The 27,333-nt window shown below is 34.9% G+C and overlaps 1 protein-coding gene across 8 annotated transcripts; it reads left to right on the top strand.

Moving 5' to 3' along the window:
- Positions 1-822: 822 nt before the first annotated feature.
- Positions 823-22,794, top strand: LOC107808668 (putative late blight resistance protein homolog R1A-3). Of its 8 annotated transcripts, XR_012703659.1 has the most exons (6): positions 823-1,402; positions 5,775-8,031; positions 10,611-10,696; positions 19,459-19,550; positions 21,832-22,395; positions 22,526-22,794. XR_012703659.1 is itself a non-coding variant. In XM_016633207.2 (3 exons), the coding sequence occupies exons 1-2, from the start codon at positions 965-967 to the stop codon at positions 7,998-8,000; spliced, it is 2,664 nt and encodes an 887-aa protein (XP_016488693.1). In that variant the 5' UTR covers positions 823-964; the 3' UTR covers positions 8,001-8,031; positions 8,317-8,535. The 8 variants fall into 8 exon arrangements, 3 of the variants coding, with proteins under 3 accessions (XP_016488693.1, XP_075096714.1, XP_016488692.1); XR_012703658.1 differs by lacking the exon at positions 10,611-10,696; XR_012703660.1 differs by lacking the exon at positions 19,459-19,550.
- The last annotated feature ends 4,539 nt before the right edge of the window (positions 22,795-27,333 follow it).

Genomic DNA, 27,333 nt, shown 5'->3' with positions numbered 1-27,333 from the left:
GTCATTAAGCTTTTTCAAAAACTTCAGCAGAAGATGTTGAAGTTATTTAGTTCATTTATAAAAACTTCAGCACTAAATAAGATAAACTTTTTTTGTCTTGGATAAGCTTTTTCAAAAACTTCAGCAAAAGATGCTGAAGTTATTTAGTTCTTTTGTAAAAACTTCAGTTTTTTAAAGCTGAAGTTTTTTTGTCCTAGATTCATTAGTTTTGTCATAAAGCTTTTTCAAAAATTTCAGCAGAAGATGCTGAAGTTATTTAGTTCATTTGTAAAAGCTTCAGCACTATATAAGCTGAAATTTTTGCAAAAGCTTTCTAACATACTAGATAAATAATCAGATTGCCAACAGTATCTAAATCATAAATTTTGGAAACAATAAACATGAAAAGAACAGAATTATCATTGTCTACTAACTTACATATATGAAAATATTCACAAATTATTGTCTACTAACTTACGTAATTATTTATAATTTATTTTTAAATAATCTGATAAACATATTTATGGTAATTATCCCATGAAGTGAAGTTTCATAGCACCATCAACAACAACAGAAGAAAGAAGAAGAAGAAAAAGAAGAGGAGAAGGAAAAGGATAAAGGCAACTGAAGTTATTTAAAAAGTGAGTACAAGTTAAAACCTTTTAAAAAAATGGGTATAAGTTAAATGGGTGCGAACAAATAAGACGCCCCGTCCAATTTTTATAACAAATCTCAACCAGGCCCAGGATCAGGCCCATTTAGTTGTCTCGCCCGACCAGCCATGATCTGTTATGCCATTTTCCATTTTATCTTAAATAAGCAAAGACCTAAGAAATACCAGACAACGACAAAATGTCATAAAATTTCCAATCTTTAAATAATTCTACAATTATTAATTGGCAATTGGCAGCTCTCGTTCGTCTAGCTCAACTTTACTTTCTTAGTCAACTTTCCAAGTAAGAGCAAGATCATAGCTGCTGCAGCCATGGCAGATGTAGCAGTGAAATTTCTAGTAGAAAACTTGATGCAATTATTACGCGACAACGCCGGCTTTATTGTTGGAATAAAAGATGAAGTTGAAAATTTACTACAAGAGCTGAATGACTTCAATGCTTTTCTCAGACAAGCAGCTGAATGCAGGAGTGACAATGACGTTTTGAAATCACTTGTAAAGACCATCAGAAAAGTGGTGAATGATGCTGAGGATTCAATTGCTAAGTTTGTGATTGAAGCTAAGAGACATGATGATAAAAATAAATTTGCTCAGTGGTTTCATCTGACTCATGTTGCTAGAACTAAAGAGGTTGCTGGTGATATTGAATTTGCAAGGGAAAAGGTGAAGATAATTCGCCGAGATAATACTTATGCACTTCAAGCTATTTTTTCTGATGATGATTCCAGCAGAGGCCCTCAGGAGAGGAAGGTATGAGAGTGAATATCTCATTTCTTTTAATTTCTATGAGAGGAAGGTTGACAAGAGGGGTTGCTCTGATGGTAAGCAACCCCCACTTCCAACCGAGAGGTTGTGAGTTTGAATCTCCCCAAGAGCAAGGTGGGAAGTTCTTGGAGGGAAGTATGTCGGGGTCTATTTGGAAACAGTCTCTCTACCCCTGCGTACACACTACCCTCCCCAGACCCCACCAAGTGAGATTATACTGGATTGTTGTTGTTGTTGTTGTTGTTGTCTAGTTGTTTTCTTACTTTTACCTATTGCAGCATATTTCTTGTCTTATTTTCGAAATTACAAAATCTATTTTTTTTTTTTGGAGGATTACTTGTATATACCTTTTGGGTGATCTGATTATGTTTATTTGCACTGTGTATATGGAGTAGTAGTTAGATTGACTAGTTGTACGGGACAAAGTGTTGGTCAGTCAAGAATTCTCTTTTGTAGAAAATGAAAGTAGCATAAATGAGCATGTTGAGATGAATGTGCATACATGATACATCATACATACTAGGATTGATAAGATTAAGAATGAGGATATTCAGGTCAAGGTAGGAGCAGCTCCCAGGGAGGACAAAATGCAGGAAGCGAGACTTAGATGGTTTGAACATGTGAAGAGGAAAAGTAGGATAAGGAGATGTAAGAGGTTGTCCTTGGTGGGTTTTAGGAGAGGCAGAGGTAGGCCAAAAAAGTATTGGGAAGATGTGATTAGACAAAATATGCTTTGCTTCAGCTGACCGAGGACATGCAGGTGTAGAAGTCGAGGATTAAGATTGTAGGTTAATAGGTAGTTTTGTGTGTTTTCGGACGTTTCCAGTGTTATTAGTGGCAGTTTTTGTATTCTAATATTGTAGATTTCTATCACTATATGTTATTTTTTCCGCCTTATTTTCTTTTATCTTGTTCTCGTTATTGCTTGTTGCTACTGCTCTTTTTTTATTTTTCCAGGTCTATTAGAAATAACCTCTATATATTCATTGAAGGGATAAAGTTTGCGTACTATTACCTTCCCCAGACCTCAGTACTTGTGGGCCTATACTGGGTTTTTTATTCTTATTGTTGTTTTGTGGATATAAGTTAAATTCTTTTATATTTTATATAATTTTCGACTGAGCGGAGCTATAATAGAGCAACATGATAGTGTGGATTCATGTAATTTAATAACCTAAAATTAATTATATCCTACTAATAATAGGAATGGAGAATTAATTTCTTTTTATATAAATATATTGGGTCAAATATTAAGCTAGTGAAAGAGGAAAGTTATTATTATATATAAGGTAGTATACTAGTTAATTTATTAGTGGACCATATTTTTTATATCATATATGATGGGTGGTAAACTGACTAACTTGGTTGGGTGTTTATAAATAATAATAATAATAATAATAATAAGGGATTTTTTCGTTTATATACAATATTTGAAACTTATTTACCAAAATTATTTTAATTTTATATATTATCCACCCTAAACAAGGATTACTTACAAATTACATATATTTCAGGCTTCCAATTCATTATTAGTGCCTTCAATTCAAATGATTTAATTACACGCTTTTCCTTTTTTCTCTCCACTCCCCCTTTTCTCTCCGGAATATTGGGACCAAAAATACTCCCAACAATCAACATTTTCCATAAAACAAATCAAGTAACATCGTGAGAATCATTTGTTGTCTATCTATAGAAAAGGCATGTTCTTGAAACCTGTTGTCGGCATTTAAAGTTGAATCATGACTATGATCTTCCTTTTTAGGATGCAACGCCTGAACAAGAGCCTCAATTTCCTCCTTCACTCTCTCAAACACGTTAGGTGCTTTCACATCGCTAACGGGCGTGTTCTCATCAATGTCTTATAGAGGTGTTAGTTAACTTCTTTCACTGCTGTTATGACAAGTCCACAGTGTGCAGTGGATTGAGAAACGTGTATTCTTGTTAGTTAATTATTTTTAACTCTATTAATACCTATATATTGTGTTATGGTATAATTATCGTGTTTAGTATATTGTTCTTGTTGTAGTGTGTTTGTATTTTCTAACACTTGTTCCAGAGGTATTTAAAGTGGCGGGTAAAGGATTTTACTGGATTACATTTACGTATAACTAGGGGTGGGCATTCGGTATTTCGGTTCGGTATTTCGGTTTATCAATTGTGTATACCAAATACCGTACCAAAATATTTCGGTACGGTTTCGGTTTAATATTATGGCTTCTACCTTCCTGGATTGATGCAACTTGTCTCTATTAGTTGATTAGTTCACACACACTCCTAATCTGGAAATGAAAACAAGCACAAAAAATGATTCAAATTCAACGACCCAACACTCCTAATCAGGAAATGAAAACAAGCACTAAAAATGATTCAAATTCAACTACCCAATTGATTCAACGACGAACAAGTGCAATAACACTTAACAGAACAAGCGTGCTGGCCTGCTGTAGCAGCATTAAATTTAACACTTAACAGAACAAGTGCAAATGTGCAATAACAGAAAGATCTCAATAGAAATGAATTGACAATGACATCACTGCTTGGTTCCTAAAATATAGTACTGCTGTTCAATAATATTCTGATACTTTGGGTAGAGGGAATTGCAATTTCATGAATGCTAATAGAAGTTCTGCCCAAAAATGGACCTACTTCTGAAGAGGAGAATTAATTACAAATGTGCAATGAATTAATTGCAACTTCCGAAAACCAGAATGAATATGCAATGAAGGTTTGGGCAAATGTGCAATGAATTCTCTTCTAAATGTGGGCTGGGGCGCTGGGAATTAAATCAAAAAAAGTTTGGGGAAGGGCGCTGGGGCTGGGCAGTGGGCAGTAAGAAAATGTCTTTAAAAATTCAGTATTTCGGTATACCGAAATTTCAAAATTCTAATACCGAGGACCATACCGAAATACCGAAATTGCAATACCGAATTAGACCGAAATACCGAAAAACACCGAAACCGAAATACCGAATTAATTCGGTCCGGTTCGGAATTTGATTTTTCGGATTTTATGCCCACCCCTACGTATAACTCACTCTTTACCTACATCTCTATGTAGATACCATTGCGGGAGATAGAGTTAGTGGCTGATGAGTCTGTAGCTTTCGTTTTAGTTTTGTCTAGTTCGCGTTAGCTATTTCTTTTTTCTTTGGGGTTTGCATACGTGTCAGTAAAACTCATATTACTCTGCTAGATGCTTCATGGTCTTAGTGTGAGATTTGGGCTAGAGGTTTATTATTTGAGTGATTGTTGGTTTTCTATCAATTGACTAAGGTATTGGGTGATAATTATGTCGTCTTTAATTAATAATACTTTTAACTCTGCATTTAATTGTTCTCCCAGTTTTTGAGTAAATGGCTAAATGTTTGAGAAATGGGTTCGCCTGGCAGGTGGTGTTAGCTGGGTATCAAACACGTCTAGAGGTAGTTTGGGACGTGACATATAACTGATCTTGAAACTGAAGCGTAATAGTTGTTGTTTCCATACATTCTATTCTCTTTTTCCTGTTAATGATTCTATTGCCATTTAAAAGTAAAGCAGTGTGTTGAAACTACAAAAAATTTCGGACAACTTATGTCAAAAACTTTAAAATTAAAAACCATCAAGAAGTGTTTGAATTTTGTCAATGAGAGGCAGTGAAGCAGATAAGGATAGGAAAAGAAGAAGAGGACTAGGCCAAAGCTACTGGGAGTCAAGGTTGAGTGTATTATGAACGTCATATTCTTGTTGCAGTATCTGCTCTTGATAATCTCAATTTAATTGTAGAATGGTTCAGGGCTGTAGCTAGTTCAAGAATTACTTTCGTTGTGTATCTAATGGTGTTTATGTGTATTATGCCGCGACGTATAAATAGGCCTTTAGATATGCTAAGAACTTAAATCTTACTATGTGTTTGGTATTCACAAAATTGTTTATGTTACTTATAGTTTTAACCAATTAGGACTGGAGTAAATAATTCAGAAAGGATTGAACAATCTTGTGCTTTTGTATGCTCTGCATTTATTTATAAAGATGGTTGCTTTTTGCTACAATCTACATCTAACCAAAATCGCATTATGAATATTGTTGTATTGAGTGCAGACGCATTCAACTAGGACTTCATATAAATTGATGTGCTCTGTGTATTGTGTGTATAGAGACACATTCATCCATCTGACAAAGAAAGTAGGAAAAAAAGCATAACACTCCGAGGATGGCTATGTACATGTTAAATTGGCATTCATTCATAATATCAGCATTTCGTAAAATCTACTTACATTAGCACGTTCGTTTCACAATCATGTTTTTTCATCTTTTATTTAAAAACATTTCTAATATCATATATATGGCCTTTTTTCTTCTTTAAAATCCTAAAACAGGTCCCTGTAGTAGAGGAAGACGATGTGGTAGGCTTTGATGAGGAAGCGAAAACTGTAATCGATCGTCTCATTGGAGGATCAGATCATCTTGAGGTTGTACCAATCACTGGTATGCCTGGTCTTGGAAAAACAACTTTGGCATATAAGATTTACAAGGATCCTAAGGTTGAGTGTGAGTTCTTCCCCTGCATTTGGGTAAATGTCTCTCAATTGTACAAGCGAAGGGACATATTTCTGAACATCGTCAGCAAATTTACTCGAAACACCAAACAGTACTATGATGTACCAGAGGAGGATTTAGCAGATGAAGCACGTGAGCTTTTGGGGAAGGGTGGGAAGTATCTTATTGTTTTAGACGATGTGTGGACAATTGAAGCTTGGGATCGCATCAAAATTGCTTTCCCCAATAACGGTAAATGCAGTAGAGTCTTGATGACCACTAGGAAATTCAATGTTGCCAGATATTGCAATGATAGACCTCATGATCTAAAGTTTTTGACTGTGAATGAAAGTTGGGAGCTACTTGAGAAGAGAGTTTTTCACAAGGAAAAATGTCCATCTGAGTTAGAATTACCTGGAAAATCTATAGCCAAAAAATGTAGGGGCTTACCACTTGCGATAGTTGTTATTGCCGGAGCTTTGATAGGCAAAGGAAAGACGACAAGGGAGTGGGAGCTGGTGGCTGACAGTGTGGGTGAGCACCTCATAAATAGAGATCCAGAGAACTGCAAGAAATTGGTGCAGATGAGTTATGATCGTTTGCCTTATGATTTAAAGGCGTGCTTCTTATATTGTGGGGCTTTTCCTGGCGGTTCTGAAATTTCAGCTCGGAAGTTGATTTGTTTATGGATCGCGGAAGGATTGATACAATACCAAAGACCATTGACTCTAGAGGATATAGCAGAGGACCACTTGAATGATCTTGTCAATAGGAACTTAGTGATGGTAATGCAAAGGAGTTCTAGTGGTCAAATCAAAACATGTCGTGTTCATGACATGTTGCATGATTTCTGCAGACATGAGGCTATGATGGAGGAAAATCTATTCCAAGAAATCAAACGAGGGCAAGAACATTTTTTTCCAGAGAAACAAGAGTTAGCCACTTATCGTCGCTTGTGTATTCATTCATCTGTTTCTGAATTCTTGTCAACAAAACCCTTTGGTGAGCATGTTAGGTCGTTCTTATGCTTTGCCTCGAAAAAATTTGAGATGCCTTTAGGTGATATAATCCCCCGAGCCTTTCCCTTGCTTAGGGTACTAGATGCGGAATCAATCAAGTTCAGTCGTTTTCCTAAAGAATTCTTCAAATTATTCCATTTGAGGTACATTGCTTTCTCAACTGACTCGATTATGACCATTCCTACAAACATTGGGAATCTTTGGAATGTACAAACACTTATAATTGAAACACAACTGGGTACTCTTGACATTAAAGCAGACATTTGGAATATGACAAGATTAAGGCATGTGTGCACAAATGCCTCTGCTATATTGCCATCCCCTAAGCACCCCAAGAGCAGAAAGGGGGTGAATCATTACCTACAAACACTTTCTACTATAGCACCTGAATGTTGCACTGCAGAAATTTTTACTAGAACTCCTAATCTCAAGAAATTAGGTGTTCGTGGAAAAATAGCTGCACTTCTAGAAGCCAGCAAGGACGGATCTGGCTCTGGTTTGTTCAGCAACATAGGTAAGTTAGAGTGCCTCGAAAATCTGAAGTTGGTAAATGATACTCGTCAAAGTGGTAAACAGCTACACCTTCCTCCAGCATATATTTTTCCTCAGAAGCTGAAAAAGCTCACTCTGATAGATACTTGGTTAAAATGGAAAGATATGTCTATATTAGGTCTATTAGAGTACCTTGAAGTGCTGAAGTTGAAAGAAAATGCGTTTAGGGGACAGTCGTGGGAACCAGACGATGGTGGTTTTCCTCGTCTGCAGGTCCTATGGATTCAGAGGACAGATCTCTCTTCTTGGAAGGCCTCATCCTTGAACTTTCCACAACTAAAACGCCTTGTTCTTATATCATGTGATAAGCTTGAGGAACTCCCAGCTGCACTTGCTGATGTGCAAAGCCTCCAGCTAATGGAACTTCACTATACCAGTGAATCTGCCGCTAAATCTGCACGAGCAATACTAAAGAAGAGACTAAGAAAAGAAGAGGGTAGCACTAACAGATGCGGATGCAAGCTTTCTGTATTCCCTCCAGATCTTGGATTGTAACTTTAAGAACTGCTTCATTGGCACTTGACAGGTTAGTTTCAATTCATACCTTAGCCGTCAAATGATTTTTATTCCTCTGATAGATTTTCATAAAATTACCAGAGCTGCTGCCAACAAGGATTGTGTTTTTATAACAGCAGTCTCGTGAGTTTGAGTGGAATTTTTGTTAGCTTGTGCTTGAGCTAGACATCTGGTAAATATGAAATTGTTTCCTGACAAAGCTATTAAGACCTCTTAAGCATATACTAAGTTCCAGTTCTACAGCATTATGAGTATTACTTCACTATTTCAGCACCTAATATTTTTCTTTTTGCAGAAATATAAACTATACTACCCAGGAATATTCATGGTGGTACTTGTGACAGAATGCACATAGTCATACTTCAATTTAATATACATTGTCCATTTATAGATAGCAAATATGTAGACTCGTAGCAAATTTGTAGGATTCATTTGTTATTCTTTCCTTGGTTGGAACCCAATGTACATGTATTTATACCTCTTACTTCTTGGAATAACATACCAGAAACTCTCCAATACATTGTCTATTACATGGTATCAGGAGTCTTCTCTGAGTTGAATTGGTGATACGTTGGAGTTACCACTGTTGACTCGCCAGAAATAGGTGTTGCCTCGTCTCTGGTGCTTAAGACTTGGAAAATGATTTTCACTACCTATCTAAGGGAGACACATCTTCCTTTGATTTGTCATTATCCAAAATCTGATGCGCCAATCAGTCGGAGACAACTGAGCAGTGCATGGAGGCACGTGAGTGACCCGATATCGGTCCGGCTTCGTGTTTTGGCATCGCCTTGACGTTTCCAATCGATCTGTGCTGGTCCTTGTTAGGGATATAGTAGATATGCCCTAGATCCAATATCATATTTGATGATTTGAACATAATTTTGTGAACGTTATTTGATATAAAATATATATGGCATTTGATATTCTTTTATCATTGTTATTAATTGCTTGATTAATTTGATAAGGTCCTTGATTAAATTTTGAGACTTGACATTGTGATGGAGATCATGATAATGAGAGTAAAGTTTCTTATAATTTAATCTAAATTTGTTCTTGATCGTAGGATTATTAATTTGGACATTAGTAATCCGGTTAGATCAATATTTATGTGATCGTCTTTATGGGATAAAGATTAGTTGATCTCATTAACTAAATTACATAGATAGATGATGCATATAGAGATATGATCATTGAACCGACTCATTGGATAATTCCTAATGGTTAGAATTACCATAAACTGTCAATAGGATATTCTCTTGAAGAATGTGATGTAAGAGTTTCCTTTGACCTGAGATCGTCATAGTAATTGACAAGTTATTTGTTGTGCTTTAATACTAGACACCTATGGCCCTAGGGCGATAGTTGAAAGGATATTGGGTACGATTGAATACTTGTAGAATTAGTGATTGATCAAGATGGAATCTGTCAACTCTTGGTAATGAGTTTAAGCTCCATGTTGTCATGAATTATAAACGACCAAATTAAGACCTTGGCCAGGGCAATTGAATGAAAGAAGAAAAGAGTTTCTTAGGTCATTCAATGGTCGATTATATTTGACATGAACACATAGTTGGTCGCCTATTAGGATTTGACAGTTGAACCATATCCTAGGGTGATCCAGAGCTATAAGGACAGAAGGAATTACTACATTATTCTTCTACTGGTTCTTGAGAGTAAATTGTATACTTCATGCTATCCGGTCATTAAGGAGTGTTGCTAGACGCCACCTTTGATTAGTATATTGATGTGGTCAATTTACTACCAGTTTAGTATTGAACCTATGGGGTCGCACACTTACGAGTGTTCTGATCTTTGCGAAAGGATTAATTAACTTATTATTTGATAATTAAATTAAGAAATTTAATTAATCAAATAGATTTAGTTATTAGTCCAGATGAAATATGATTATATTCTTTGCTAGCACGGAGGATATAATTAATATTGTGAACAAATTGAAGTTTCTATTTGGAATAGAAATTAAATTATATATCTTGGTTGAAATATATGTGATACATATAATTAATATTATTTTATATAAGAGATGTATATAAAATATAATATTAATAAAGGCTTGTTAATAAATTCATTTTTGAATTGGATTATTAACATGCAATCGGCAGTTTCATCCTATTTGGAATGGGATTAATATTTTCAATGGGAAGATATTATATTAATATAAAAAGTTATAAATAAGAGAATCCAACTTTGAGTTGGACGATTCACATGAAAGACTCAGCAGTCACGTTTCAATTGAGATGTGATTTTCCTGTTTTCCATAAAATTCCATAAAGTTTATTTTTGGAATAAAACTTTTACCCTATGTAAATCATTACCTCGCCGAAATAGGAAAAGGGTTTATAGGTGGTGTTATATAAAGGGTGATGGAGAAAATTTGCTGCATTATGATTAATTCTTGAGAAGAGAAAAAATACTTTGTAAAAGTGAGAGTGTAATACAAAGCCAAGAGAGAAAATACAATTACAAAAAAAGTGTTTCTTGTTCTTCTAACATTGAGTTGAGATTTTTGAGAAAAATTTCAACATAATATTTTTTGTTCAATTTGTTCGCGGGTTTCGTTGATCAAAGAGTTGATAGCAAGGATCGGTCTCGGTGTGGATACGCATAGAATTTTCGCACTATCGAAGAATTTGAAACAAGACTTTTTTTACCAGGTACGTCTTAGATCCGATCTATTGACATGTAAATAAATTTTAGACACGAAAAGATTTCTAGGATTGTTATTATCTTCCGCTGCATGTTACGAACACCTATATGCAATCCTTCAGTGGTATCAGAGCCATGGTTTATTGTGTTTAAAATTTATTTACGAAATATTTTAAGATTATATTTGAAGCGTTCAAACCATAATACATGTGTCTTGTGCTATAGTCAAATTTTTTGAATGCATATGGATTGATATTATTTTATGTAAATAAAATATGTATACATATAAGTTAAACTATTGAGATAGTTCGTAACTTAAATTTGAAATTTTGTATTAGATACGATGGTAATCTATAATAGGTTATTGGATTCTACTGTTGTTTTAATTGTTATTAGTTCATGAGATGTTAATTAATAATAATATTCTGGCATGAATTCTTTTTATATGATATATAAGATAAACATGTTAGAGGATGTTGAATTTCGTTTTTATATCATGTGCTTGTTCATTACATAATTTTGAATTATTTATTACATGTGATGTAAATTAATTTAGGACTAAGCATGTAGATAACTTGAACTAATTCACATGTTATAAAAGATTTGATCTTCATGTTATTAAAAATTATTTTTATGTCACGTGCTTGTTCATTACATAATTTTGAATTATTTATTACATGTGATGTAAATCAATTTAGGACTAAGCATGTAGACAACTTGAACTAAATTCACATGCTATAAAAGATTTGATCTTCATGTTATTAAAAATTATTTTAGTAACAATTCCCTCTTACTAAAATTTGAGTTCTTAAATAATAAAATATAAGATATTTTATTATAGAGCTATCCATCAAGGTAAATAATTTTACTTATTTTTTGTTTATAAGGAGCGGCCTGACTACCAGGAGACTTATAGTTTGAGAATATGTTAAAATTATTTATTGCATTAGATGTATGGATTGAAAGAATTATTCAATTTTACACTAGACGCCTGGACCACCCGGGGGAGTATAAAATCTAATAAGTTCTTTGCTATCATGATGGTTGAACTCAACTATGTCAATAGGATCGACCTGACTACCAGGGGACTATTTGACATAGAGCTATTTAAGGAAATTGTATGGGGATACAATTGGTAAGAGTACCGACCTTTAAAATGTATGTGAGAAACGACTTGACTTCCGAGGGGCTCATACATATTGTTAAAGGATTCCTTTACTCCACTAACAGAAATAAAGATTTCGTAAACTATAATGAGGGTAAGTAGTTTAAAATAATTAGTGGAAATATCATTTAGATAAAGTCCATGTCTTTATGATATATGCAAATATGTTCTTATATTATTGCCTTTTCTTTTCTATATTTTAAATTCTCAATATGTCTGTTATATCACTGCGTGATATACTTGAGACCAACAAGTTGGCAAGACCAAACTTTGATGACTGGTATAGAAATTTGAGAATTGTTCTCATGCATGAAAAGTTCATTGATGTGATCAATAAGCCTGCAAAGATAATCCCACCAGAGAATGATGTTCAGGGCACCAAGGTTTATCAGAAATACTTGGAAGAATGTCTTACTATTAAACACATCATTCTCGCTTTTATGAGCTCCGAACTCCAGAGGAAACATCAGAATATGGATCCAACTGCAATCATTGAATATCTTAAGAAGATGGTTGATATACAGTTGGACATTGAAAACTCTCCAGTTGGACCCCTTGTCAATCATATGATTGTTCTTACCAAAGAACATGAGAAATTGGGGTACAAGCTTGGTGAAGAGATTTCTGAAGATTTGATCTTGCAGTTAGTATATGATGCTAAATGTTTTCACTGTAAGAAGAAAGGGCATTGGAAGAGAAACTGCAAGGAGTATCTTGCAACTCTAAAGGACAAGTAACAAGGTGAGACATTAATGAAAAACGTTTTCAAGGTTTCTTTAGCTACTACTAATTCTTCACTGTGGGTATTAGATACTGGCAGTGGTTATAACATCTGCAATAGGTTGTAAAGGTTCAAGATAAGTAGGAAACTAAAGAAAGGAGAAGTTAATCTACAAGTTTGAAATGGTGCAAAAGTTGCTACCGTAGCTGTAGGATCAATTTCTTTAATAATGCCTACGGGCAAAGTACTTATGTTGGATGATTGTTATTACGTTCCTAAATTTGTTTCGAACATAATTTCAGCTTCTATGTTAGACCAACATGGCTTTCGCATTATTATAGGCAACGGTATTTGCTCTATAATTATGGTGATAATTTATATGTGAGTGACTATCTCCAACATGATGTTTATGTCTTACCTAATGTGAATGCTGATTCGATTATGCATGTTTCAAGTCTTAAGAGGAAAAGAGATGATCATGTAAATCATACATACCTTTGGCATTGTAGGCTTGGTCATATTGGAGAGAAAAGAATTAACAAGTTGTACAAGGAAGGGTACCTTGATAAGTATGATTTTGAATCATATCCAACTTGTGAATCTTGTCTCAAAGGAAAAATGACCAAATCTCCATTTACTGGAAGTGGAGAAAGAACTTTTGAATTATTGGGACTAATTCATACAGATATTTGTGGGCCCATGAAAATTCAAGCTAGAGGTGGATATTCTTACTTCATCACCTTCACTGGTAATATGTCAAGATATGGATTTGTGTATCTTATGAAACACAAGTCTGAATCTTTTAAAATGTTCAAAAGGTTCCGTAGTAAAAGTATTAAAGTACTAAGGTCTAATAGAGGTGGAGAATATCTTAGTGAATATTTTACCAAATATCTCAAAGAGAATGAGATTCTCTCACAGTGGACACCTCCAGGAACACCACAACACAATGGTGTGTCTGAAAGGAGAAATCGAACCTTATTAGATATGGTGAGATCTATGATGGGGTTCACTGATCTTCCAATAAATTTATGGGGATATGCTTTGGAAGCAACAACATACTTGCTTAATAAAGTTCCCACTAAGTCAGTCTCTACAACACCATATGAGATATGGAAAGGATGTAAGCCTAACCTTAAACATATTAAAGTTTGGGGTTATCTAGCGTATGTTAAGAGACTACAGTCTGATAAACTTGACTCAAGATCTGAGAAGTATAGGTTCATTGGGTATCCCAAGGAAATAATGGGATATTATTTCTATCACCCTTCTGACCATAAAGTGTTTGTGGCCAGAGGAGCAACCTTTTTGGAAAGGGAATTTCTTTTAGAAGGAAATTAATGGAGAAATAGAACTTGATGAAGTTCAAGAAACTAATGAATCAACACAATATAAAGATCATAAGACCCAAGTTGAAGAACCTTTATTGGATGTTTTGAAGTTGCCATCTTCAACGGTTGAAGTTCAAGAACTAAATGAAGTTCAAGAACAGGTTAATGAACCAGTTCCAAACCAAATTGAACAACAACCAAATCCAGCACAAGGTGAACAGGTTGTACAAGCACCTCTTAGAAGGTCTACGTCATGTACCAACTAGATTAAATCTAATGATACAAGATGATGTATCAAATGAGGTTGATCATGATGATGATGACCCTAAGACCTATGAAGAGGCTATACAAAGTTCTGATTATGAGAAATGGCTAAAGGCCATGGAATCCGAAATGAAATTCATGAAGGAAAATAAAGTATGGGCTTTAGTTGAACCTTCAAAGGATATAAAACCTATAGGTTGTAAATGGGTTTTTAAGAAAAAGATTGGAGCAGACAGAAAGGTGGAGACCTACAAAACCCATCTTGTTGCCAAGGGATATCGTCAGAAAGAAGGAGTCGACTATGATGAGACGTTCTCTCCCCTGGAAATGCTCAAATCAATTTGGATTTTGCTTGCTATAGCAGCATACTATGATTATGAAATATGACAAATGAATGTGAAAACAGCTTTCCTTAATGGTGAGCTAGAAGAGGATGTGTACATGACACAACCTGAAGGTTTCACATCTTCATCTGATCATAATAAAATTTACAAGCTACAAAGATCCATTTATGGACTAAAGCAAGCTTCTCGAAGTTGGAATATTCGCTTTAACAAGACAATTGAAAAGTTCAATTTTGTTAGATGCGAAGAAGAACTTTGTGTGTACAAAAAAGTTAGTGGGAGCACAATTATATCTTTAGTGTTGTATATTGATGATATATTGCTCATAAGGAATGACATACCGGCATTGTAAAGTACCAAGATTTGGCTATCTGAACAGTTCTCAATGAAAGACTTGGGAGAAGCAACTTATATATTAGGAATAAAGATCTATAGAGATAGATCTAGGAAGTTGCTTGGACTTTCCCAGTCTTTGTACATTGATACCATCTTAAAGAGGTATAATATGGATAATTCCAAACGAAGCTATCTACCGATAGGAACTGGAATTACTCTCAGTAGGGAGGATTGTCCTAAAACACCTTAAGAGAGAGAACGCATGAGTAGGATCCCATACGCTAGTGCCGTGGGAGCTATCATGTATACCATGACATGTACACGTTCTGATATGGCTTATGCACTTGGAGTGACTAGCCGCTTTCAGGCAAATCCTGGTGAGGAACATTGGAAGGTGGTGAAGATCATTCTTATGTACTTAAGAAGGACTAAAGATCAATTCCTCATCTATGGAGATTCTGAGTTGAAACTTGAAGGTTATACTGATGCAAGTTTCTCTTCAGATAGAGATGATAGCAAATCTATTTCTGGTTATGTATTCACCTTAAATGGTGGTGCAGTGAGTTGGAAAAGTTCCAAACAAGCTACAGTAGCTGATTCAGTGACTGAAGCAGAATATATAGCAGCTAGTGAAGCTGCTAAGGAAGCTGTATGGATGAAAAAGTTCTTAACTGAACTTGGTGTGGTTCCTTCAATAGAAGGTGCGGTTCCACTGTTGTGTGACAATACTGGAGCCATTGCTCAAGCAAAAGAACCAAGATCACACCAAAAGTCCAAACACGTTTTGCCAAGGGATCACTTGATAAGAGAAATCATTGGACGTGGAGACGTCTAGATTCAAAAGATTGATGGAAAGGAAAATGCTCCATACCCATTCACTAAAGCTCTTGGTGCAAAGGAGTTTGACCAGCACAAGTGAAAATTGAGAATGAAGTACAAGAGCGATTGGCTCTAGTGCAAGTGAGAGATTGTTAGGAATATAGTAGATATGCCCTAGATCCAATATCATATTTGATGATTTGAACAAAATTTTGTAAACGTTATTTGATATAAAATATATATGGAAATTTGATATTCTTTAATCGTTATTATTAATTTTGTAAACGTTATTTGATATAAAATATATATATGGAAATTTGATATTCTTTTATCGTTATTATTAATTGCTTGATTCATTTGATAAGGTCCTTGATTAAATTTTGAGACTTGTCATCATGATGGAGATCATGATAATGAGAGTAAAGTTTCATATAATTTAATCTAAATTTATTCTTGATCGTAGGATTATTAATTTGGACATTAGTAACCGGTTAGATCAATATTTATGTGATCGTCTTTATGGGATAAAGATTAGTTGATCTCATTAACTAAATTACATAGATAGATGATGCATATAGAGATATGGTCATTGAACCGACTCATTGGATAATTCCTAATGGTTAGAATTACCATAAACTGTCAATAGGATATTCTCTTGAAGAATGTGATGTAAGAGTTTCCTTTGACCTGAGATCTTCATAGTAATTGACAAGTTATTTGTTGTGCTTTAATACTAGACACCTATGGCCCTAGGGCCATAGTTGAAAGGATATTGGGTACGATTGAATACTTGTAGAATTAGTGATTGATCAAGATGGAATCTGTCAACTCTTGGTAATGAGTTTAAGCTTCATGTTGTCATGAATTATAAACGATCAAATTAAGACCTTGGCCAGGGCAATTGAATGAAAGAAGAAAAGCGTTTCTTAGGTTATTCAATGGTCGATTATAATTGACATGAACACATAGTTGGTCGCCTATTAGGATTTGACAGTTGAACCATATCCTAGGGTGATCCAGAGCTATAAGGACAGAAGGAATTACTACATTATTCTTCTACTGGTTCTTGAGAGTAAATTGTATACTTCATGCTATCCGGTCATTAAGGAGTGTTGCTAGACGCCACCTTTGATTAGTATATTGATGTGGTCAATTTACTACCAGTTTAGTATTGAACCTATGGGTCGCACACTTACAAGTGTTCTGATATTTGCGAAAGGATTAATTAACTTATTATTTGATAATTAAATTAAGGAATTTAATTAGTCAAATAGATTTAGTTATTAGTCCAAATGAAATATGATTATATTCTTTGCTAGCACAGAGGATATAATTAATATTGTGAACAAATTGAAGTTTCTATTTGGAATAGAAATTAAATTATATCTCTTGGTTGAAATATATGTGATACATATAATTAATATTATTTTATAGAAGAGATGTATATAAAATAGAATATTAATAAAGGCTTGTTAATAAATTCATTTTTGAATTGGATTATTAACATGTAATGGGCAGTTTCATCCTATTTGGAATGGGATTAATATTTTCAATAGGAAGATATTATATTAATATAAAAAGTTCATAAATAAGAGAATCCAACTTTGAGTTGGAGGATTCACATGAAAGACTCGGCAGTCACGTTTCAATTGAGACGTGATTTTCCTGTTTTCCATAAAATTCCATAAAGTTTATTTTTGGAATAAAACTTTTATCCTACGTAAATCATTACCTCACCCAAATAGGAAAAAGGTTTATAAGTGGTGCTATATAAAGGGTGATGGAGAAAATTTGCCGCATTATGATTAATTCTTGAGAAGAGAAAAAATACTTTGTGAAAGTGAGAGTGCAATACAAAGCCAAGAGAGAAAATACAATTACAAGAAAAGTGTTTCTTGTTCTTGTAACATTGAGTTGAGATTTTTGAGAAAAATTTCAGCACAATATTTTTCGTTCAATTTGTTCGCGGGTTTCGTTGATCAAAAAGTTGATAGCAAGGATCGGTCTCGGTGTGGATACACATAGAGTCTTCGCACTATCGAAGAATTTGAAACAAGACTTCTTCACCAGGTATGTCTTAGATCCGATCTATTAACACGTAAATAAATTTTAGACACGAAAAAATCTGCCTAGGATTGTTATTGTCATCCGCTGTGTGTTACGAATACCTATATGCAATCCTTCAGTCCTCTGATCAAAGGACCACGTTTTGGAGAAAAATAGCCTGGGACCAGATTCTATCATCTCTCTTGATCAGGTTTTGAGTTCGAATTTTGTTGCTGTTGGATTTATATGAGTCTAGTATCCTGTTGGGGGTTACCAGAGTGACTGTTGGGGGCTTCTTGCGGTTGAAGCTTCTTTCTGGTATCTCCTGCAATTAATTTTGATACTGTGAGTATTGTTAGTTGGAAAAATGACTGTAAACAACAAGGGAGGAGGAAATAAGACTTACACATAACATAGCAATGACTCCAAAAACTCATCCTATAAAGTTTGTTCCTCCTGCAGTAAAAGTATAGAGTTTGCAGACTTTTAAAGTTTACAAAAGAGATATGCTCAGCCTTCCCATCAAAACATCTCATGTTTCTTTCAAGCCAAATAGTCCAGATGATACACATAGGAATAGTCCTCCAAATCTGTATGCATCCACTGTCCACCTTCTGCCCATACCAGCATAAAAGGAGCTGCTTCACATCTTGTGGATCACCCAACAGACTTCCAAACCGATAAAAAAAATAGATTAGATCTACCAAGTGAAGCTACAATGCAAATATAGGTAGTTGTCGTCCTCTAACCCCCAGGGTAGGTGTCCTCAAATCCCACTTGTGAGATTAGACTGGGTGGTTGTTGTTGTTGTTGTTGCTATCCTCCAGAGTTACTACAAGGGAGGCATCTGTTGCATAATGAAATCCCTCTCCATTGTAGCTTATCTTGAGTAAGGCTTCCATATTGATCTCCAATGCCATTCCTTCTCCCGTCCTCCTGACTATTTCAAAAATAAATTGTAACAGCTACTCACTGAGACAACAACAACAACACCATACGCAGTCTTATCCCACACCGTGGGGTCTGGAAAGGATAGTGTGTACACAGATCTTACTTTATGAGGATAGAGAGGTTGTTTCCAATAGACAGAGAAAGTTTCAAATTTACATACTAGCCATATTTGAGTCTCTTTTTTGTTACGCCCCGAAATATTACGTCCCGCAGTATTAAATTATGGTGATATTATGCATCGCAGTAATAAGTTACGATGATGTTGCCCACAGTGGTTGAAATATGATTCAAACGGCGTTATATACGCATATATATACGCATATATGGGTATGTATTCAAACAGCGTTATATACGCATATATGGGTATGTATTCAAATGGCGTTATATACGCATATATATGTATGTATTCAAACGGCGTTATATACACGTATATATGTATGTATATATATGTATGGGATATGGGAAAGGTTATGGCGTTATATACGCATCACCACCTGATCAGCTGGTATACGATGATGATTTTGCCCACAGTGGCCGATATGATATGATGGAATGCCCTCAGAGGCTGATGATGTTATGAAACATGTACATATGCACGACATGACATTCATACGCATATGCATAACGCTAAAAGTAATTTATGATTTACAAAGTTATTCAGACTTACAGGTTGAGTCATGTATTCTATATGTCTTCTATGTCTCTTATGTATTTATTTACGTGCCTTACATACTCGGTACATTATTCGTACTGACGTCCCTTTGCCTGGGGACGCTGCGTTTCATGCCCGCAGGTCCCGATAGACAGATCAAGAGCCCTCCAAGTAGGCTATCAGCTCAGTGGAAGATGTTGGTGCGCTCCATTTGCTTCGGGGTTGCTTGTTTGGTTAGTATGATTTAGACGTGTATTGTTTGGTATGTAGGGACTCTGACCCGTCCTTTATGACATTTATGCACTCTTAGAGGCTTGTAGACATATGTCATATACGTGAAAGATTGTACGGCCTTGTCGGCCTTTGTTTTGAGTTTGTAAATGATAATGTTGGTCTATTAAGCCCGTATGTCGCGTGTATATGATGATGTAATATGAAAGATACGTTACGTTGGTACTCGGTTGAGTAAGGTACCGGGTGCCCGTCGCGGCCCATCGGTTTGGGTCGTTACATTTTTGTCATCTAGCACCACATATAGCAAAATTTCCAGCAACAGAGTAATACTTCCCAACTCCAAATTTCTTTTAAATGAAGCTGCCATCCAAAGTTAGAGACATAATCAGCTACCGCAACATCTTTACTGGCGACTAAGTTGTATAAATCAGGAAATTGGTCTTTGAGCACTCCAACATCAAGCTAGTGATCGATCCAATATCTGATTAACTTTCCATCTCCCACTTTCAATCTTATCAGCGGCAAATCACACCAAAGATTGCTTCTTCTTTTTTCATAGAGCTTACTTTGTTAGGCAAAGCACGGGTTGTAGGATTACACTGGGTTTTTTGTTATTGTTATTGATGTTATAATTAGTGGAAATAATATCTTCCCAAAGTTCTTTCTTGCTATAGTTCAGTCTCCATAACCACTTACAAAGTAAGCTCTTTGGAGTTTAAGATTCATCACACTCAAGCCTCCACCTCTTTTACAAGTCATCACCTTTTTCCAACTAACCAAATGCATTTTCTTTTTCTCCGGGTTGCCTTCCAATAGGCTGTCACGTCTTAACTTATTGATTCTTTTCTCCACACTAATAGGAATGGGTTTAAGAGACATTAAATAAGTCGAGAATACCATCCAAAACACTCTTTACCGGTGTCAATCCACCTCCAAAGAATAAATATTGTTTCTTCCATGGAGATAATTTCTTCTCCATCTTATCAATGATTCCCTGCCATATCTTTTTATCTTTAAATTTAGCATAACAAGGGAGCCCCAGATAAGAGATTAGGATTGAATGCAAATTGTTGGGTCTCACAAGTTTTGATCTGATTAGAAACAAGAACCAACCACTTCTAAGCTTCTGAGTAAGAATATCCCATGTTTTGAATCTCATTACAAGACATTGTATTTGGAAACGTGCAAGCGCTTCCCCACCAGTAAGTCTTTATAGTATTGCCCCTTTCCTTATTCAGAAGATCTATTTTGGAAAAATCATTATTCTCATTTAAAATATAAAAGTATCTTGTTAGTCACAACATTTATGTACTTACATTTTATTTAGTCATACAATATAAGTATAGGAAATATGCTATTTAACTAGCGTAGCATTGATTTGAAATCCCTCGTCTTTAAAAGTGATTCATCCCTTATATGTAATGTTGTATAGATTGACCAAGGTACGGATATAAAAAAGTTTGCGTCAAGTCTTTAACCTCGGATTTGAGGCAAGTGAAAACTACCCCTCTAATTGTATTTTGTCTAAATTGCATGCCTTCCCAAGTGTTTGATAGAATGCATGCAAGTGTTTAAAGCGTTTTGTGAACTCGTGCATGCAGGGATGAGCTTGTGTGAGTAACATCATATTAAATGATTTCATAGCTACTATTTGTTCCAAAATGAGATCCATGATGATACTTATATGTCTTATCCATGACTTATGTTGTATCAAGAATGATTGCTCGAACATATCACATGATATTGTTACTATTAAGTAAGTTGAGGCCAATAGAGTCAACATTACATTTAAGTATGAGATGATAAGTTTTGGGAGGATCCTTTATATAACTAGTATTCGCGTCCCAAGATGTAACAGAGTTTATATAGAGACCACATGTGCTGGTGCGCAGAATATAGGCCGAACCATATCGATGGCAGGTTATGAGTGTAACAACAATGCAGTGGCACAAGTTTGGTGTTTCTAGTATACCTTAGTGTACTTGTATGACATTACAGGTAAACAAAGTCCTAGCTGATGGGGTGAGTGATCAGACGTCACAATGTATACGTGGCATATATGTATATCAGCATCTAATAGGAACTTCCCCAGTATAAGATTATGTTTATGGCCTACAGGAAATGAATAGATTTCAAAAGATGTTTTTAATGATTTATCATATGTTTATCACATGAGTTTTATTATTGCAGATGATTAAATTTGTTAAAGTATGATTCTTGATACTAAAATGCATGATTTCTTAAAATACTTGACAGCTGATCATGTATCGTTTTGTATAGGGGTTTTTGCCAATTCTGATACTAGAGGCACTCTGCAATGAATCAACCTTTCTGCTTGCTACTACATTTGCCTCACTGGCTTTAACAGAGGTGTCTCCTGCATTTTGTTTCAAGTAGGATGAGCTCCAAAATAAAAACTGCATTTGGTTTCAAATAGACTTCCACTGCAGTCTGCCAAAATGCAAATCAGCTAGAAGCATTCTTATATATTGTTGTCTGGATATATTTACACTAAAGCAGAGCCTAAAGAATTTCATCGACTATTGTTCTCTTATTTCTATCCCTACTGTTGCCATTTTGATTGTGACTTGTGTCGTGATCTTTCTTTGTTTTTCTTTAAATCTTTTTTTTTTCTCCTCTCTGGATTGAGCTCCTGATGCACATGGATGATTCGCTGCGGAACAATGAATACTGTCTCTATGGTTATTTTGGAGTGTAAATATTTTTCTTTATGTTGCAACACTATAAAATACTTGCAATGGCGGATGCAGAATTTTGAGCAAGTAGTGTCGACATATTATTACACCTCAATTTGGATGTGAGTTTGGGCCTAGAGCTGTGAAGGTACTAATGCTTTACTTCTTGTCTCAAATTGATGTTTCCTTTTGTATTATTTTTCAAGCGTGTTGGTGTATGTATGTATTGCCTTTAAATATTATTTATAATATATTTTTGAATTTTTGTGGCGAATCAGGTATTGAACGACAACCTTTGCAGAATCTGATACAGTCATACCGCATGAATTTTGCTTCTCTTTTTTATGTTGATTTCAACAATAAAAGGTCATATTCCAGAAATTTGATCTGAATGCAAAACATCTTGTTATGGCTGATGGATCTATGATTGTCAAATATAAGTGGAAGGTCAGTTTTACAGAAATAAAGTTGACATGATTGTACTCTTTAGGCACTCTTTAGGCCTTTGTTGATGATATTTTTTGTTATTAAAAGGACCTTGTTAATCCTTCATGATTTGTATATTACGCTATATTTTCAAGAAACAACGCTATATTTTCAAGAAACATGTCTTTATATTATCTGGCTTGAGCCAAGTGGTAATGAGGTGGGGTCTCACTTTTATATTTGTTAATCATTGTGGTTGGTTTTTTGGTATAATCATTCAATGCTGACCTTTCTTTTGTTTCTAGATGGAACACAAACAAAATTTTCAATTTGTCTCATATTTTAGGCATACTCATACATGTTAATCATAGAGAAAAGTCCGCTACTCACCAAAAATGAAAATGAAGCCATTAAGACTGGATTGGAAGGAACTCATGTACACGCCTACCAAGTTAACCCGTTCCCCCTCCCTTACCTCCAGTCTGATGTTTATAAATTTCCTTACAAATTTGACATCTTACATAATTATTATCTTCTTCTAGTCTTTCAAAAAAATTTCAATACTTACTTCTTAATCTTTGATTCCTCTTAATAGGGAGGGGACGCCTACCTGTATTATCACGACCCCCACCTCTAATATTTTGAGTTTGACTAGCATTACCAGGTGTAGCTGGCGGTGTTTCAAGATTATCGAGTGATTGAGTATCATCTAAATTATCATCTAAATCATCATCTATACCATAATTTTCTTGAAGTCGCTTATAATCTACATTTAAATTTTAAGGTGAACTTTCAGAAATGTGTGTAAAGCTACTAGAAGAACCATCGCCGCCTCTTGATTTTTTAGAAGTTTTACTCTTACTACTACCACTCATACTAGTATACGCTTTTTTGGCTGCTCTTAATATATCCATTATGAAAATTAAATTACGAAATTAAATTAATAATTCTAAATAATAAAATAAAAATGTACACCAAAGAAGAGCTTAGATGGAACGAGTGTACCGGGATTCCGGATACCACACTAAATTTGATATCAAACTTCAGTTGATAGACTGATACTTGATACCACACTTCACTTGAATACTTGATATTTGATAGTTATAATTTTGTAGTGACTAAAGTAAATATTTGATGAAACTTGAAATAATAAGTAATTGAGAATTTAAGAGCAATAATCAACATTATCAAGAGAGAATTGAGAGAGAACTAGAGTAATAAAAGAGTAAACTGTGAGAAAAAAATGAAGAAGAAGGGGGGCTATTTATAGTTTTTAAAAGGTTAATATTATAATTTATCAATTATTAGGGGGTGAAGGGGCTATTTTCTTAAGGGGGTAGGCCGAAATGGCCATTTTTGCAAAAAATGATCGTTGCCCAACGGTTTTTTGAATTTGACCGTTGGCAACGGTCCAGAATTTTTTTAAAAAAAATGCAGCGATCTCGATAACGGGTAACATGGCTAACCGGGTTTCGTTGCACCAGTTACCAAATTTTATTCGTTCAAGCCCGGCTCCCTACCCAACCCTCCCCAGCCCGTCCCCAGCCCCTACAATACAGGGCTGACCCTGGCTGACCGGGTCGAACTGGGCTGTGAACGGGCCAGCCCGGCCCGATTAACAGGTATGATTTAAACCTTATGGCTTCAACTTTTAAAGTTTTTAGCATTAATTCATTATATTTTTAAATTATGGGTTCATATACTATTTTTGCAATTTTAATAAACTTTTATATATAAATTTTTATTCCGTATCGAAAGTTATGCGTTCAATTGAACCCGTCAGTAACACACAACATCCGCCCCTGACATTAGGTTCCTGAGCAGCTCATGCTAACAAACTTACCAGATTTATGTTGTCAACACTGTTAATAATGATAAATTTCATATTACAATATGCAGCTTTGATCCGAGAACAAGCTAAGCAAAATTTTAATTTCATAAACTAAAGTGCACCCTAAACTTGGGGTTATGGTAATAATGCAAAATAATTAGGACAAACTACTCTAGGAGGAATGCAACAAAGATGAGAAGCTTCTTTTAGGAAAGGGAAAAAGTTCATGTAACGATCCGACTGGTTGTTTTACTTTCTAGAATCTCGTTCCTTTAAATAAAAAATTTCGTACTTGTTTTACTGATTTATGACTTGTGGGGATGATTAGTTGGGATTTGGAAGAGTGCGGGTTGAAATCGAAACACTTGGTTCCTTAAGGTTGGCTTAAAACACCAAGTTTGACTTCGGTCAATATTTTTGAGTAAACGACCTCGGAATCGGGATTTGACGGGTTCAATAGGTTCGTATGATATTCGGATCAGGTTTTAGATGACCCGGGAGCATTTTGGCGCCTAATAGTGAAAGTTGATTCTTGAAGAATTTTGAAGTTCTTTAAATTTGGTTTGGAGCGGGTTTTGGTGATATCTAGTTCCAAACGGAATTCCGAGAACATGAATAGTTTCATAATGCCATTTAAGACTTGCATGCAAAATTTGACGTCATTCCGAGTAGTCTAAATATGATTTGGCGCATTCAGATAATTTGGAAAACTTAAAGTTCAAAGTTTGATTCAATTTGGTTTTGGGGTATGATTCTTGGTTTCGGGGTATGATTCTTGGTTTCTTTATTGTTTTTCGCATTTCGAGAATTCGAGCAAGTTCGTATTATGATTACAGATCTGTTAGTACCTTTCGACGGGGTCCCGAGTGGCTTGGGTGAGTTTCGGATCCCTCGGAGCAAAGTATGGCTGTCCAACGGGACGGGCCGTCCCGTCCCGTCCCACTTCATTTTAAACGGGATGGGCACATGTTAAACGGAACACGGGATGGGACGGGATGGCCATTTTGTTACATCCCGTAATTTAATATTAGGATAAGTTGTAGTAATCCATATGAGCTCGAAGGGATTAAGACCATTCATGAGATTATAGAGGATTCGTGACTAGGTTATTATAACACCCCGTAAATTTTACAACCTTGATACCGTCATATATATTTGATATGGTATTTTGAGTGGAATTTTTTTTTAAAAATAGTTTGAAAAATATAATTTTATATAGTTATTAATATTCCTACTTTGAAATATGCTTTAAATTATACGCTTGATATGAGAAAGTTTATGAGATTTTCTTTATTGTAAAAATAGAAATTATTTTTTTTCTCATGAGAAAAGAATGTTATCTTTTTACCATTTTAAGAATTAAGTGTACGTAAATTTGTACTCTTTATATGAGATTAGGAAAATTATAAGTTGAGAGAATATATATATATATAAAGCGTATATATAAAATGAATAGTATATTAGGTAATTTGAAATAATTCTTAATTATGCGGGTAATTGGTTAATTACCGGGCAGCGGGGTATCACCTAATAATTAATTAACTATAGGATAATTGTTATGAAACAATAAAAAAAGAAGAAGAGTATTGCAGAGAAAAGTAGAGAGAAGGGAATTCTTATTGATATGGGATGAATTACAATGGAATAGAACCCTCTATTTATAGGGAGAGATTGACTTAGCCACCAAGCAATAAACCCTAGAATCTCTCTACTATAGACATTCACCTTAAATAGAATTCTATTTATAACACTCCCCCTTGAATGTCTATTCAACAGATAATGTGCCTCGTTAAAACCTTAACTAAATAAAACCCAATGGTAAAAAAATTCTTGAAAAGGAAAAAGAGTACACATATCTAATAATACGCCTTTTGGTTGCCTCGTTAAAAACCTTGTAAGAAAAACCCAGTGGGACAAAACCTTGTAAGGGAAAAAAAAGTGCAACGCGCATTAACTCCCCCTGATGAGAGCATCAATTCACATATTTAAGCATTTGCATTCCAATCTTGTGCACCATCTTCAAACGATCTTTGATAGAGACTTGATAAACAAATCAACCATATTAACTTGAATGAATATATTGCATCTTGAAATCATCATTCTTGATAGAGATGTAATGTCTTCATAAACTGCCGTAGAATGGACTTTTCAATATCTCCATAGAGGTATTCTCGCTATCACATTATCATGCTTATAGTTATAGCAAGATACATATGTTCACAAATTGCACTTAGGACGTGGTACTTCAAGACCAAGAATTGTATATGCTTTAAGCGACTTAAATCCTTCATGGATTGTCATATAAGTTAAGTCATATAAGCCATATAATAGACTTTAGATGCATATCAAGTTTTTATGTCATGCTAGACATATAAGATATCGGAAACTGATTGCACATACCATTGACTTTATACTTTCAAGTATTTGAACTACATGTCCAAAACTACATGTCTTTCATATTAAACCAATTCTATTTGAATTGTGTCTCTTCCATTTGGCCAATATTTTTGTATCTGTCTCGACAGCCTTAAGATCCCCATCTATACTTAGCGCTATGATAGATGTCGTCGACGAACATTTTATATCGATTCCAACATTTTTTTCATAAAGACATAACATAGAGATCTCTTCATTCATATATTCAGGTACCTGAATCTCTCATTAGATTTTATGAAGTGTTATGTCATGTGATCTTCTAGATCACTTGCCTTCTTTATTATGATCATTTTGATCATTTGCTCATCTTCTTTATCAAGAAGTTTATTTGAAACCGATCTGTCTATACGCTTTAAGCGTACCATAGACTTTGTCCTTCTAGGACTTAATATG

The sequence above is a fragment of the Nicotiana tabacum genome, chromosome 20, assembly GCF_000715075.1.
Source record: "Nicotiana tabacum cultivar K326 chromosome 20, ASM71507v2, whole genome shotgun sequence".
In the NCBI taxonomy this organism is placed as follows: Eukaryota; Viridiplantae; Streptophyta; class Magnoliopsida; order Solanales; family Solanaceae; genus Nicotiana; species Nicotiana tabacum.
This window is presented reverse-complemented; position numbering and strand designations above follow the sequence as displayed.

Excerpts from the sequence above, each read along its gene's own strand:
- LOC107808668 (XM_016633207.2), top strand. The coding sequence starts at position 965 with ATGGCAGATGTAGCAGTGAAATTTCTAGTAGAAAACTTGATGCAATTA. Across the intron at positions 1,403-5,774 it reads GAGGCCCTCAGGAGAGGAAG|GTCCCTGTAGTAGAGGAAGA; the intron begins GTATGAGAGTGA and ends ATCCTAAAACAG.